At 42.0% G+C, this 13,541-nt stretch overlaps 1 protein-coding gene across 1 annotated transcript in view; it reads right to left on the reverse strand.

Moving 5' to 3' along the window:
• Positions 1-13,541, reverse strand: part of KIZ (kizuna centrosomal protein) — an 87,118-nt gene that overhangs the window by 38,456 nt on the left and 35,121 nt on the right. The window contains exons 7-11 of the mRNA XM_066625164.1: positions 8,693-8,827; positions 6,098-6,262; positions 3,858-4,008; positions 2,682-2,838; positions 317-382 (exon numbers count right to left, since the gene is read on the reverse strand). Coding sequence (XP_066481261.1) covers positions 317-382; positions 2,682-2,838; positions 3,858-4,008; positions 6,098-6,262; positions 8,693-8,827 — 674 coding nt within the window. The remainder of the gene's footprint in view (positions 1-316; positions 383-2,681; positions 2,839-3,857; positions 4,009-6,097; positions 6,263-8,692; positions 8,828-13,541) is intronic.

Consider the following 13,541-nt stretch of genomic DNA (forward strand, 5'->3'; position numbering starts at 1 on the left):
ATTCTTCCCCATGGAGACTGACCTTTGTAACACCGATACCAAGACCTGAAAGGCTAAAATGACAGAGGATATTCACAAGGTTTAAAACGCATAACATGATTACAAGGAATTAAAATAGGCACTGTTATTTTCCATCTTGGTTTATGTTAGCATAAGCGTGGACTTTATGATCTTGCGTTTAATCTCTGTGCTCAGTATGTAGTAGCTGAATTTACTCACTATTAGGGGGATTCACAAGCCACTGAAATGCAATGTTTTGATTATATAATAAAGTCAAACCCTGCATTTGAGGCTATTATGCAGCCATTACTTTTACCTGTAATAGGAATCTTTTCCATTAGGCTTTCTTCCTTGCTCTCATCTTCACACCAGCTTGCAACTTCTGTATGTGAATACACACAATAATGAAGCACATTTCAAAGTCACAGTGATCAGACCAGTTTGTTGTCTTTTTAAGCCCCATTCCCTTTAATTTTTCAGTTTTGTTATCTCTTGTTTATTGATCTAAACTGTCCATTACAGTTCTCTACAAAAGGACCCTACTGTGAACTTTAGTCAAATATGCTGTGACTATATCTCTGTACAGCTGCAAAAGAAAACAGTAAACCACCCAAATACCTTGAATAGTTTTGGTCCTGAGACTTTCTTCTTTTTTAAATCTAGTGATAACTTCTCCATTGTGGCCATTAATTAAAAAAAATGATACATGTAAAAACAACAAAACCTAGCAAATTAGTTTAAATCATAGTACTTCTCTTTTGTTGACAAAGAACTAGTAAAGCAACCTAAATGGGTTTGCTTATGTATATTCTGTCAAGAAGTTTGCATCCTAATTGCTCATCTCTTTTGGCCTTTGATACAATAACACACCAAAGAAGTCACCATCTCCTAAATCAAAGTACTTTCTTGAGCAAAACAAATTCATCTAAAAAACCCTTTTTTAAAAAAAATTTGGAAAGCCAGTGCATGTTTTTCTCATTATAGAGCTTCTTACTTTCAAGAAGGGGGAGAAATGCATCTATGCTTCCTTTGCACAGATATACTAGGAACAAATGTGTTCCTTATGTATACATTGTTCAATGCATCTGCAAAGAAAGGTTTTTACAATATACAAGTATTTCTTGCATCAACACTGTTCACCTTTCCATACACTGATCCCCAAGATGGCTAACACATAAAACACCCTTACAACCCAATCCTAAGCTGCCTGGTGCGCAGGATTGCCATGGTGCTAAAACAGCTGCCATGGCATCCTATCGGCATTCAGGCAGACACCGACGGCTCCCGACGCCTCCTCAGGGGAAGCAGACATTCGCCCCCTTCCCCTGAATAAGGGAAGCAGCTCTGCAATGGGGCTAATTGACTCTGCATCGGCTATTTAGCCAGTGCAGAGTAAGGATGCCTCATGTCAGGCCACAAGGCCCGACACAGGGTCTGGAACTAGCAGAGCAGAGCTCTGACCCCGCTCACCCCACTCCCTACTCTTGCCATGCCTTCTCCCCACCCTCCATCCGCTTGGAACACCTCCTCCCCGCCTCCCCCCCACCCCGACTTGGGCGCTCCACGTGGTGCTCTGAGCGACTGCCAGGTGGTGAACCACCAGCCAACTGGTGCTGTCCCAGCATGGACTCGTGCTGGGCTGGCACTTATGTCTGCAAACGTGCCTTATGGCATGTTTGCAACAGCGCACGCTGGCGGTGAACTGGTCGCACTCATTAGGATTGGGCTCTCAGGCTACAATCCTATGTACACTTAATATAGAATATATCCCATGAAATCTGTGGAAATGCTTAGTAATAATATTTTAAGCATGATTCCATTTCTTATTTATATCTGAAACCAAAATGGTCTTTTTCCATAAGACAGAAATAGCTGACAACTTCAAAAATACACATATCTATTCATTTTGCAGGTTTAGGTCTCCACAGCATACATGAAGCTTCAAAAGAATCAGGGACTGCTCCATTCATTTCAATAACACAGAACACTCCACCCATATACAATTCTGCATTTAAAATAACTGAAATGAACCGGAGAGTTCCATGCTTACTATAGAGCCACCGTCTGCTTAGTCTGGCAAATATCTTGTGCTGTTTCACTGTTTCATTTTACAAACACATTTTGAGGAATATTTAGAGCAGCGGTTCTCAAACTGTGCGGGACTTCGAGAACCACTATAAAGTGCTGGCGGAGGTGGGGACTGGAAGGGGGGCGTTATGCCTCCGTGGCACCGCAGTAATCATGGCGCCGCAGGCACCAAGAGGCTTGTCACCCTCCTTGGGGGGATGTGCAAGCCTTGGAGATGGTCTGGGAGGCCCACAGTCTCCTCTGCACCTCTCCAGCAAGCAATTTATTTCTCCGATTTGCAGGTTGGTTCCAGTTTACCAGAAGTGCTATTTGACCTGCAGATCGGAGTGATACAACACTTGGGGGAGACCCACAGAGGGGAGTGCAGGTCTCCCGGACCCTCTCCGAGGCTTGCAGACCTTCAGTAGGGTGACAAGCCACTGGGTGCCCGCGGCACAATGATCGCTGTGGTGCTGCCGGGGCACCCATTCCTAGGCCACTCCCTTTAAGGGAGAATGGCCCTTTTAATATCCTATGGTGGATCACGACCCACCACTTTGAGCACCAGTGGAATAGAGCAATAAGTTAAAAACACATCCTTTAAAGAATTTTACCTTGTTCTTTTGCATCTTTGCTATCAAGGCTTTGTGCCGGTTTTTCTTGTTTTATTTTGCTACTGTTTGTCTGAGAATTAGAGGATGTTTCATTGCTAAAAGCAAGTGATCTGTCTTCACATATTTCTGGGAAGCTCTCTTGCAAACCTGGCATAGCCTATAGCATTAGAAATAAAACATTATTAGGACAAACAAGTACTCATTTATTCCCTTTTACAACCCTTTAGACAACAGAAGCTTAAAAGGCTGTTAAGGTGCCACAATGTTTAGCAAGTATATTAATAAATGAAAAATTAAATATGAGTACATTTCTGACATTAAAAAAATCAGCTTCAGCTCCCTCATGTTTTGTCTTAACATTTTTAACTGAAGCAATGACTTTTCATATGCAGTTTATGGCATTGTTACTTCACAGGCATTCTGGAAATCCAAAACTGCCCAATCTGCCTCTTGAAGGAATCTTCCACAGAGTACATTAGTCCTTCACCCCCGTCCCGAATCAATGACCTCCTATCATCAGAGCATTTGAACTTTGTATCTGTGAAAGCCTTGCTGCTAAGTGATACAGGTTTTTGTTACAGAATCTGACCCATGAAACAGTTGGACAATTCCAACTCCCAGACCAGTATTTGGAAAATAAGGATGTGCTCTCTTTTATGTCAATAAAGGTCTTACTGAACTGAACTGACATGCTCTCATCCCACACAAAAATACAAAAATTGGTCATCCCTGATGTAAGAGATACAAGTAATTTCAGCTGCAATCCATCACACACATACATGGGAATAAGCTTCTATGTAAATCCACATAGGATCTTCCTTTAAACAGATATTTTTTAAAACCAATACTAATCTCAGATTTTCAGAACATTCTCAGGAACAAAGTAGTAACTTGCTGCATCACCTGCTTTCAAAATGACACTTTCCCTAGCATTTAGGGATCCTGAATAGGGATAAATACACTCATAGTCTAAGAAGCAATCATCAGTTAAATGCCTAAAGAAGGCTGCTTTTCAGCATATATGTTACAGATCCAATACTTGACAAACCTTCTATTATGTATTAGAAACTTTCTACAAATGATTTTTTCCTAAGAGCTTGCACCTGATAACAGTCTTTTACCTTACATGGGCAAAACAGATACATTATGTTGGTTGCAAATGAAATAAATACTGACCAGTTCACTTTGTTCATCTCTGTTCAAAAGCAATAAGGTACTAAACGCGTCTCTTGCTTCCTGTCCAAGTAAGGCACCATACTTTTGCAAGAATAAGACATGCTTGCTTATACGTTCCCATGTCACTGCAAAATAAGGTGGCAATTCAGACCTGCAAAAAGATGAAAGTAAATATATTCAACAACCCAGCATGTACTAATAAAAAAAAATCAGACTAGACACTTTCAATGTTACCCAGATGTGTAGTGCAAGTTTCATTATTCCAAGACAAGCATACACACACACACACACCCCTCTTCTTTGCTCATTCACCTAGACATGAATTGGAATAACTTGAATGTCAGTTTATTTCAAACAGATCTTAACTGTAGCATTGTGGACAGAATGATGAACTTGAACCAGAGAGCCCTGGGTCCAAATCCCCACTCACCCATGAAGTTCAGAGCCTAAGCCACCTCACAGAACTGGTGCAACCATAAAATAGGATCACCTCATGAATGCTGAGAATGGACAGGACACAAACATGATAAATTATATTAAAACCCCATGCCCTATCATAAAAGCAATTTGTGCTATTGCATAGGAATCTGTCACTCAAAAGAAAAAAGTCAAATTCCCCTGGGGCATGTCCAAGCACATCTTTGGACCAACACAAGCTCTGGATCCAACCCTACAAGTGTTAAGGTCAACAACCAGCACCACCACTACTTTGGGGTCCTTTCTTGCTCATATGTAATACACCAACTCTGTTGGAATTTAGATGTAACACCACTTTGCAAGACTATGGACAGCAGTGTATTGCCAGTCAACCGAGACTATCTACTGTAGACACTGGCCTATAAGTCGAGAAATTTCTGCCAATAAATCAAATGTAAATCTCCTCGCCTTATTTGCAGGTCACTCAGGGGTCTGGGTTGTTCAGGCACAGAAGAAGCCCAGAGGAGAGCAAGAGAACAATGCAGAGATGATTAGAGTACAATTAGTTTCCAAGGCCACAAGGGTGCAAGCTGCAGCCAAAGTTAACCTTTTCACTCCTCCTGAGAAAAAAGTAAGCCAGGGCTCAACACTGCCATTTAAACAAGACTCATTCTCTTTGGCCGGATCACACCCAACCTTTCTATACCCCTCATTCCATTTTGCAAATGTTTGGCAGAGGTTTGGTTTTTAAAACACCAGGATATAATCCTCATTTCCATCTTAAACAAGGTCAAGATCACAATTCAGTGCACCATTACTTAATAATAACACCCATGGAAAGCAATGGGTCTACTTCTGAGTAAATCAGTTTGCAACTATGTGTAGCTGTGCTTGCTCACGCTCATTCCTTGTTGCTTGTCTCTCTGCTATGAATTGAATTGAACACTCCCAGTTATATGTTATATGTTGTATGTTACATGTAGAGCCTCTGGCTTAACATACCAGGCACTTTAAAGAAGTATTTGATTAATGGTTCTACTTGTATGTTGTTTACAGTGCACTTACTCTGACAGTGTTTACAAAAGGGTTGCAAAGAGCAGAATTAAATTAATGCATAAAAGTGTATCTTATGATCTTTTACTATATTTTTAATAAATTAGAGACTCTACAGTTCTTAGGTAACAATTCCTGGTAGGTTATTTTTCAGGATCTGGCTTCAGGTAAAAATCAGACAAAATTATAGTCAAACACCCCCCAAGTTTAACCCCTGACTTAGGAGGTCTGACTGAGGGTCACAGACCCTGACTGAGGGTCACAGAGAATTTCACGATTTTTCTCAACTTGACTTATCTGTGGCATTGAGTATCTGTGGTACTTGTCCTCTCTGTGGTTCTTGGAGGGGGTGTGGTCCTTAACACTATTTCCTTCCTACTCTCCTTCTCACACTCTCCTCTCCAGAACACTGCAAGAGAAGGATATGCTCTGCCAGGGCTCCCATCCTCACCAGACTTCCACACAAAGGGAACAGCTATAGGGTTTCCTAAAGTATTAGGGCCTCTCATTACCATCAGAAGATGCACGTACACAACTGTGAACTGTGAGTAAAGTATTTCTTTTGAAACTTTAACCAAGCCTCCACTCCTGTGTAGCAACTAGCCTAGATGGTGGGATATCTTTTCATAGGAAGGGGGTGCATTCACAGATTACTCTGCTTTCCCCCCTCCCTCCTAACATCCGCAGTTCCCCTCTGAAAATTGTTGAATTTCAATGTTACACATATATAGGACCTACACGAATTGTGTGAGTCTCAACAATGATTGTACCTGGCTTGCTTTTCATTCAGCATCCTACTTTTGTTATTACACATTTTCTCAGATAAAAGGCATCCATTTGGTGGGTTTTGCAATAATCTCTGAAGCTGATGAAGGACAAGTGCTTCACATAACTCAAGGTCTTCTTGTTCCAAGCTGCCAGTTTGATTACAGAGGCTTTAAAACAAAAAACAGATACTTAATGAAATGTTTGCTTAAACCCATTATAAGAGGTAATACACTATTCTTCTCCATGGAATTTATTGTAGTTCTCATTGCAAATGGATTAAATATGAACTATAACAATGAGAGGTGACAGAGGTCAAATGTCACCCAGCCCATCCTCTTCTGTTATGGGACAACTGAGATCAAGAAACGTTATTCCCCCAATACCTAACACACTTGAAAATTGGCATTTATCCAACTGAGCATTTTCAAAAAAGGAAGACTATCATCCATAATACAGTTTCCTTTTGGGAAGAATCTGATGATACATTTGGGAGGACTGTTTGTAGGTCAACCTCCCATTTCTCACTGCAGCTTAAGGACTTCTTGTATGTCAGAGCTCACATCCACAGTAGGCCTTGAAGTAATGACCTAGGAAAAACATGAAACAAGCCTACCACACTCAAGTTCATTGCATTCCTTTGAGAGAAAGACACACAGATAATCCTTTTGGTTTATTTCTGTCTGTTTAGGAAGAATGGAACAATCTGGCATGGTTTCAACTCGAGTTTGGTCCAGAGGACACCTTCAGGCATGACCAAGCATCAAGAAATCCAGTTACCTTACTTCCATGCTAGTGGCAATGGCCATCCTTCACTGGCAAGCACCATTACACTCCCAGCAAAAGCCCCACTCATGGGAGAAGCTACTTCTTCTGTTCTTTGTGGAGGAAAAGAAAGGTAGCTTCTCTCCCGTTAGCTGGGCTTTGCATGACTCAACAGCAAACCTCCTTGCTAGTTTATGAAAAATCCAGCTGGCAGAGAGAGAAGCCTCACCCCCCTTTCTTCAGCACAAAAGATAGATCATCTTGTTTGTCTTCTGTTTGGATTGTCGAAGAGGACAACTTAGAAACATGGTTGATACATTCTGCATGTTCGAATTGGAGAAGAAAAATTGTCTCCCTTTTTTCCCCCACAAAGAGAAAAAGTGAAGTAACTCTCTCCTGCAAGTTAGGTTTTTGTAGACCGCAGCAGGTGCACTTCACTGCTGTCCTGCAGAGAATACAGAGCACCTAGGTAAATGATTTTCAACCATTTTCATCTCATGGCACACTGGCAAAGCACACCATTGGTTTTTTGGCAATTGACAAGGCACACTGTGCTACCCATGGGGGGCTCATATCTCCCAATGGCCCTACTAATAAATGACTCTCTCCCAAATTCCCATGGCACACCTGGGGACCATTCATGCCACAGCCATGGCACACTGGTTAAAAATGGCTGATCTAGGTAGTGGAAAGGGAGAGGGGAATCTTTGTAGAGTGTGTTAGAGTGTTTGGAGTGCTAGCTGGCACAAGTCCGAGGTGAGGAAGGGGATCCCATCCAGCCCAAGTCACCTGAGTGCCATTCCTTTTCACCTCCATCCCTCCACCCCACCCTGTCCCACCCACTCCACTGACTCGCCTCCATCAGCAGGCCTTATTTGACCTGATGCCATGGGGGAGGCCTCTGCATAGTTTCCAGCAGTGGTCCAGAAGCATGTGGCTATGTACACTTCTGGATTGCCATTTACAGCAGTTGGAAAGCACATTCCACCAAGAAGCCTGATCCGAAAGTCTTTATAGGGATCCAGGAGTACCACGTAATCCACTCTCATCTATTAGTGTGTTCTTGCTAGTACAGCTAGTTTCCATGCACTTCCCTCATTAGGCGAGAACAAACATCTGAGATTAAGTTTAGCTCGGATACAGTGGTCTTCTTAAGTGATTTTTCTGAGCCAGCAGGGTTCCCAGAAAATAATTTTAGCTCTGGCTAACATGAAAGGAAGAAATGTTTCTGCTATTCCTTGCAAATATGGATAATGACAGCCATCCACAGGAAGGTGAGAAATTTTTCTGGCTGGTAGAAGCAGCATGTATTGGGGAAATAGCTGGCCGTGCTCATTATGGAGAAACAGCCCTATGAAACAGCCCTGGTTATCAATTAGACCAGAAGGAACTATTTTTGTTTTCTTTAACTGCACAGTTAACTGCACAGCCCCCAAGCAACCTGCAGAGATGGACACTGGCGGTAGCAACAGAGACAGAAAGAGGGGAAAGAACCATCTCTGTGGATGGACACTAGATCTCCCTTCTACTCTCTTCTGGTAACAAGAGTGCCACCATCACAGATTCCAAAAACATTAAAGAGAAGGCACAGATTTCCTCAACAATCTTTCTGGAAATAACATGACTTATTTTTAAGCAAATTGGGATATGAGACCAGTCTCCAATTCTACTATGGAGACCCAACCAGTGTGGGATCAACCACATCACTCAGGGTATTTGTGAAGGGCATTCCAAACACAGTCGCTAAAGCCAGCAAATTTATATTTAATGTTATTAAACTTAAGACAAGCAGTATACTAATGCATTCTCTTATTTAAATGAAAATATAAATTAACCTTATCAGGGTCTCCAGTTCTGCTGTATTCACAGGTTTGCCCTGGTATAACATCAAACATTTAGGAGCTTCTCTAGCCACAAACTCTTCAATGAACATCAGCACATGAGAGAATCCCTCAAACGACAAACATTCTCTGTAGAAATAAAAACAAACACTATCTACAACCTATGAAATTATTTCACATGCACAAAAACGGTATAAAAGTTGTGATGTCAAGGCACAGCCCCAAATCGGAGAGAAAGATGGGATATAAATAATTGGAATTAAATCAGTGAAATCAGTTCATTCTATCTCCCCGTGTGGAAAAAGTGAGAAGCTCCCCAATTCCTTGATTTCATCAGACCTTCCATATTCTGTGAATATTCCATTGCTTTCTAAGAACTTGGGGCAGGTAGCAGCTGTTTAATACACACACACACACACACACACACACAGAATATGTAATTAAATTGAATTTTTTTCACTTACTTAATTACAAATGAATGCCTAAGAAAAAATTTTTACAGCACTTCCAGAAAATACATGATTAAAAGTATATTAATAGTCCCAAGCATTTAAAGTACAGCCCCCTCCCACGAATTTGGAAACCACGGATATGAGGGAACCCTATAAATAGCAGGCCACCACACACACCCCCATGCCCATTACAGTACCTTCGTTTTTTTGTAGTAGCGCTTGCAGCACGGGTGGTTCTTGCTTAACATTCTTGCTTAACTGAAGAACCAAATGCATAGGCAACCAGCCTGCATGCTACAGAGAGGAAACTAACTGAATGTTAACAGTAAGGTGAACAGTTTCCATTTCCTGCTAACATTCAGTTAGTCTCCCTCTAGCTTGCAGGCTGGTTTTCTGCATGATAGATTCTCCAATTAAGCAAAAATGTTAAGCAAGAAGCATACATGCTGCAAGTGCTACTACCAGGTCCACCCATCCCCCCAGCACCTGCTGATCCTTGGATAAGTGAAACTGTGGATACCGGATCAGTGGATACGGGAGGACACCTGTATCTACATTTCTGTTTGTCCCAGATAGTTGATCTGACCCCCATCCCAAAAACTGGTTCAGAGAGATTTTTGCAGTGATCTGTTACTGTACCTATAGTCTCTTGGTTGCTTTGAATAGGAAAGAAACCTCTCAACACAAAAAATGGTAACAAGTTCAAAATAAATATTTCAATGATCAGACACTCAATTTTCAATTGTATAATTTATGTTTTATTTTCCTGCAGTTTTTATCCTACTGTATGCATTTGGTTTATAAAAATCTTAAAACAGTAAAAAAAATTGTCAAATAATTATCATTGTATTCATGTTATAGTTACATATGATAAAAAATAATATTAGGGTGGTATACATGGTTCCTTCCCTCCTTTTGTCTTCACAAGAATCCTATGAGGTAGGTTGGGCTGAGAGATAATGACTGGCCCAAGGTCCTATAATATAGAAGATTTTGAACCCAATCCCATCCCCTCCACCACCTGTTGAAACAGCAGCACCAAAATGGTGACCGCTGCATTCTATGGTGGGAGGCAGTCTCTTCTAGGTAAGGAAACCATCAATCTATTACCTAAAGCAGTGGTTCTCAAATGTTTAGCACTGGGACTCACTTTTTGAATGAGAAGTTGTCAGGACCCACCATAAGCGATGTCATGACCAGAAGTTCATAAAGTGGAAAAAATTTTAACATCCCAGGCTGCAAACCTACCCACACTTACCCGGGAGAAAGCCCCACTGACTATCATTGTTCAAAGCATATACATAGTAGCCTGTTAAAAGTACAGATCTGTAACATTTGCCCAAATGCAGGCACATACCATGGTAGCATCAAGTCTAATATATTAAAAATAAAATACTGAAATAAATGAGGACCCACCTGAAACTGGCCAGCGACCCACCTAGTGGGTCCCGACACACAGTTTGAGAAACACTGGCCTAGAAGTAAGCCCCTGTGGTGTGCGTGGGACTATGACAGTTTTGCTGGCATAGATCTGCCTTGATCTGTGCTGCAGGACTGGGCCCAGGAAAGGGGTTAGGACATCAGCAGCACTGGCACCGCCAATCCTGTCCCTCCTGGCACCCAATCTGCCCACCCCCTCCCCGTTTCATCCCCCCTCAATTCCGCCACCCCTTCCCACTTTTTCCAACATCTTACCTGCTCCGGTAAGCAGGGAAACATCTGATGACAGGGCAGGAAGGCGCAGTCCTTCCCACCAGCACTCCCGGCAATGCACTAAATTGCACACTGTAGGAGTGCCTTTTCCAATAGGCTCTGACTGCTTTACGACAATCAGTGCCATCACAAAGGGGGAACTGGCATCAGTCAGTTTCCTGTGGTAAGTATAGGATTGGGTTGTTTGTTGAAAACAGAGAAGGACTAGGTGTTATTTTTATCTGAATTAAATTATATGTCGGAACATAAGAGTTTGAACACAAAACACACTAGTCTGTTTTCAGCTCCAGTTTGCACAAAGACCGGAAATACAGATAAGCAATCAGCAGAGATTTGTATGCTCAGGTATTCATGTGTGTCCGTTTTTTCCGTCTGAAACATGTTCAGAACAAGAAAAAAAATACTGTTGTAGAGATCACAAGGAAGGGTGTGGGGTTGTTTCCTTTTAGTCCTTTGAGCTTATTTAAATACAGTTGCCCTCTCATGATTATGCAGGCAAAAAAGAGATTAACAATTCAAGAGGGAAAAGCTCAGATAATTGGCAGAGCACAATATTGAGACTAGAAGCAGTTGGTAGAGTCTGGTGCTACCCTGTACAGCTGCAGAACAAGTGCTACAGCAATACCTACAAGGGCACATGTTTTCTCTCTTAAAGTCTCTTAAGGTCAGAAGAGATGATGCACCATAGCACTGAACTTTCCCCTGCATAGAAAGAGCAGAACATTATTGAAACTTTTGGGAACTTTTTATCCCAGTATTAAGAAGCCTTCATATGTTGATCACTTCAAATGCTGCATTTTTAGATGTTAAAACAGAAGATGCTTTAATCATTTGATCCAGGTTCAAATCCTTGCTCAGCCAGGATGCTTCCTCGGTTACTTTGGGACCAGTCATTATCTATCAACCTCACCTAACTCACTGAGGGCGCTATTCTAACCCACTTTCCAGCACCGACATAAGGGCAATGCAGCTCTTAGATAAGGGAACAAACATTCCCTTACTTTGAGGAGGCCTCCATGAGTGACACCCAACTGCAGGATGCAGCACATGCCCCACTGGCACCGCTATGCCAGTGCTGGAAAGTTGGTTAGGATTTTGGCCAGAGTTGTTTTGAGGACAAAAAGAAGGGAAGGAACCATGTACACCACCCTGAGCTCATTGGAGGAAAAAATATTTAAAAAAATATATGAAAAAATCAGTCATCCACCTAAATAAGTGTAAAAGCAAGAAACAATTGCAGGTATACTGATAGGGAAGCTACAATTGGCTGCAACTCTTCATAGAGTTTAAACTTTGAAGCAAAAAGGGTTTGCCTCTACAGGTGGGCAATCTTTCAATTAGCATCTGTGATACTGAACTAAGTCATGGTCCTTTAAAATAAAGGCCTATAAACTTGTCTGAGACAGTGTTTATGGTGTGCAGCTTTGGCCACTTTCCACAAAACTGAAGAACTACACTAAAGGCTCAACTGAACTGCTATTGCTAGAATGGGAAGCTATGCAAAATACAGACAGCAGATCTCTGAATGCCAGGATCCAGAGATATCATTGATTGAGAGTGCACACGTGTATGTCCCCAGCAGTTCTGATTTATAGCCTCAAGGTGTGAGCCAATTTGAAAGGAAAATCATCAAAGTGTGTCCAGGAGTTACACAGAGATTAACAAGAAGTCATGTTGCAGTTTTTGGATTTTTAGCTTTTACCTGTCCTCCAAGTGTTGTGACATGTATTGTGACACATGTCACACGTGACACGTGTCACAATATTAGCTACTGTAGTGGTTCTCAAACTTTTTGAACTGGGACCCCACTTTTCAGAATGACAATCTATTGGGACCCACCAGAAGTGTTATCATTGACCTGGAAGTGATGTCATGGCTGGAAGTGAAATAATCATTTTAGGTTTCAAACCTAAGCCAAGATCAGCCAAAGGTCTCATTACACAGTGTGCTCATGCTGCTATTTTGCATAGCTCAGAATTCAAAACATTCCAGTTCAGAAGTCAAAGCAGAAAACAGACTTGGATCCACCTCCAACCACACAGCCCTTCCCACATTTCCAGTGTCCCAACTTCCCATCTATTCAGGGCAAAGCACCATGCCTCTCTCCCACTGGGGGAGCCTGCAGCACTGTATCCTGTATTTTCAGCTCTGTATTTTCAATGGTGGCTGAACTAGGTGCTATCTCAATGCCCCCGATACTGTCCCCTTCCTGGCCTTGACACACTCTCTGTCCAGGTCTCTGCCCCATTTCTCCCCCCTCCCTGCTCCATTCCACCCACCGTTCTGTACCAACTTACCAGCACCTGGGCTGCTTCCATGGCCACTGGCGTGTGGTCCGTCTGCAGGTGGCATGACTGCACAAAATGGCAGTCATGCCATTGGCAGGTTGCATGTCATGGCAGGTTGCACTTTGCAACTGCTAAAAAACACTCTGCACCACCAGAGCATGTGTTCCAGCAGTGCACAGGCCCAATAGGATTCGGTTGTTAATTTTTAAGCAGTTCATTATGGTAGAAAGAACTTGCAAACTGAAACCTTCACAGGGAAGAGGAGGAAAGCATAAGCTGAATGCCCATTAGGGAGATACAGCGAGGTATAAATTTGAAATAAAATAAATAAGTTGCGAGAACTTTTAATTCTTTGCAATGGACATTCCACAGAAGGTTGCTCTCCATACC

The sequence above is a fragment of the Tiliqua scincoides genome, chromosome 4 (assembly GCF_035046505.1).
Source record: "Tiliqua scincoides isolate rTilSci1 chromosome 4, rTilSci1.hap2, whole genome shotgun sequence".
NCBI lineage: Eukaryota > Metazoa > Chordata > Lepidosauria > Squamata > Scincidae > Tiliqua > Tiliqua scincoides.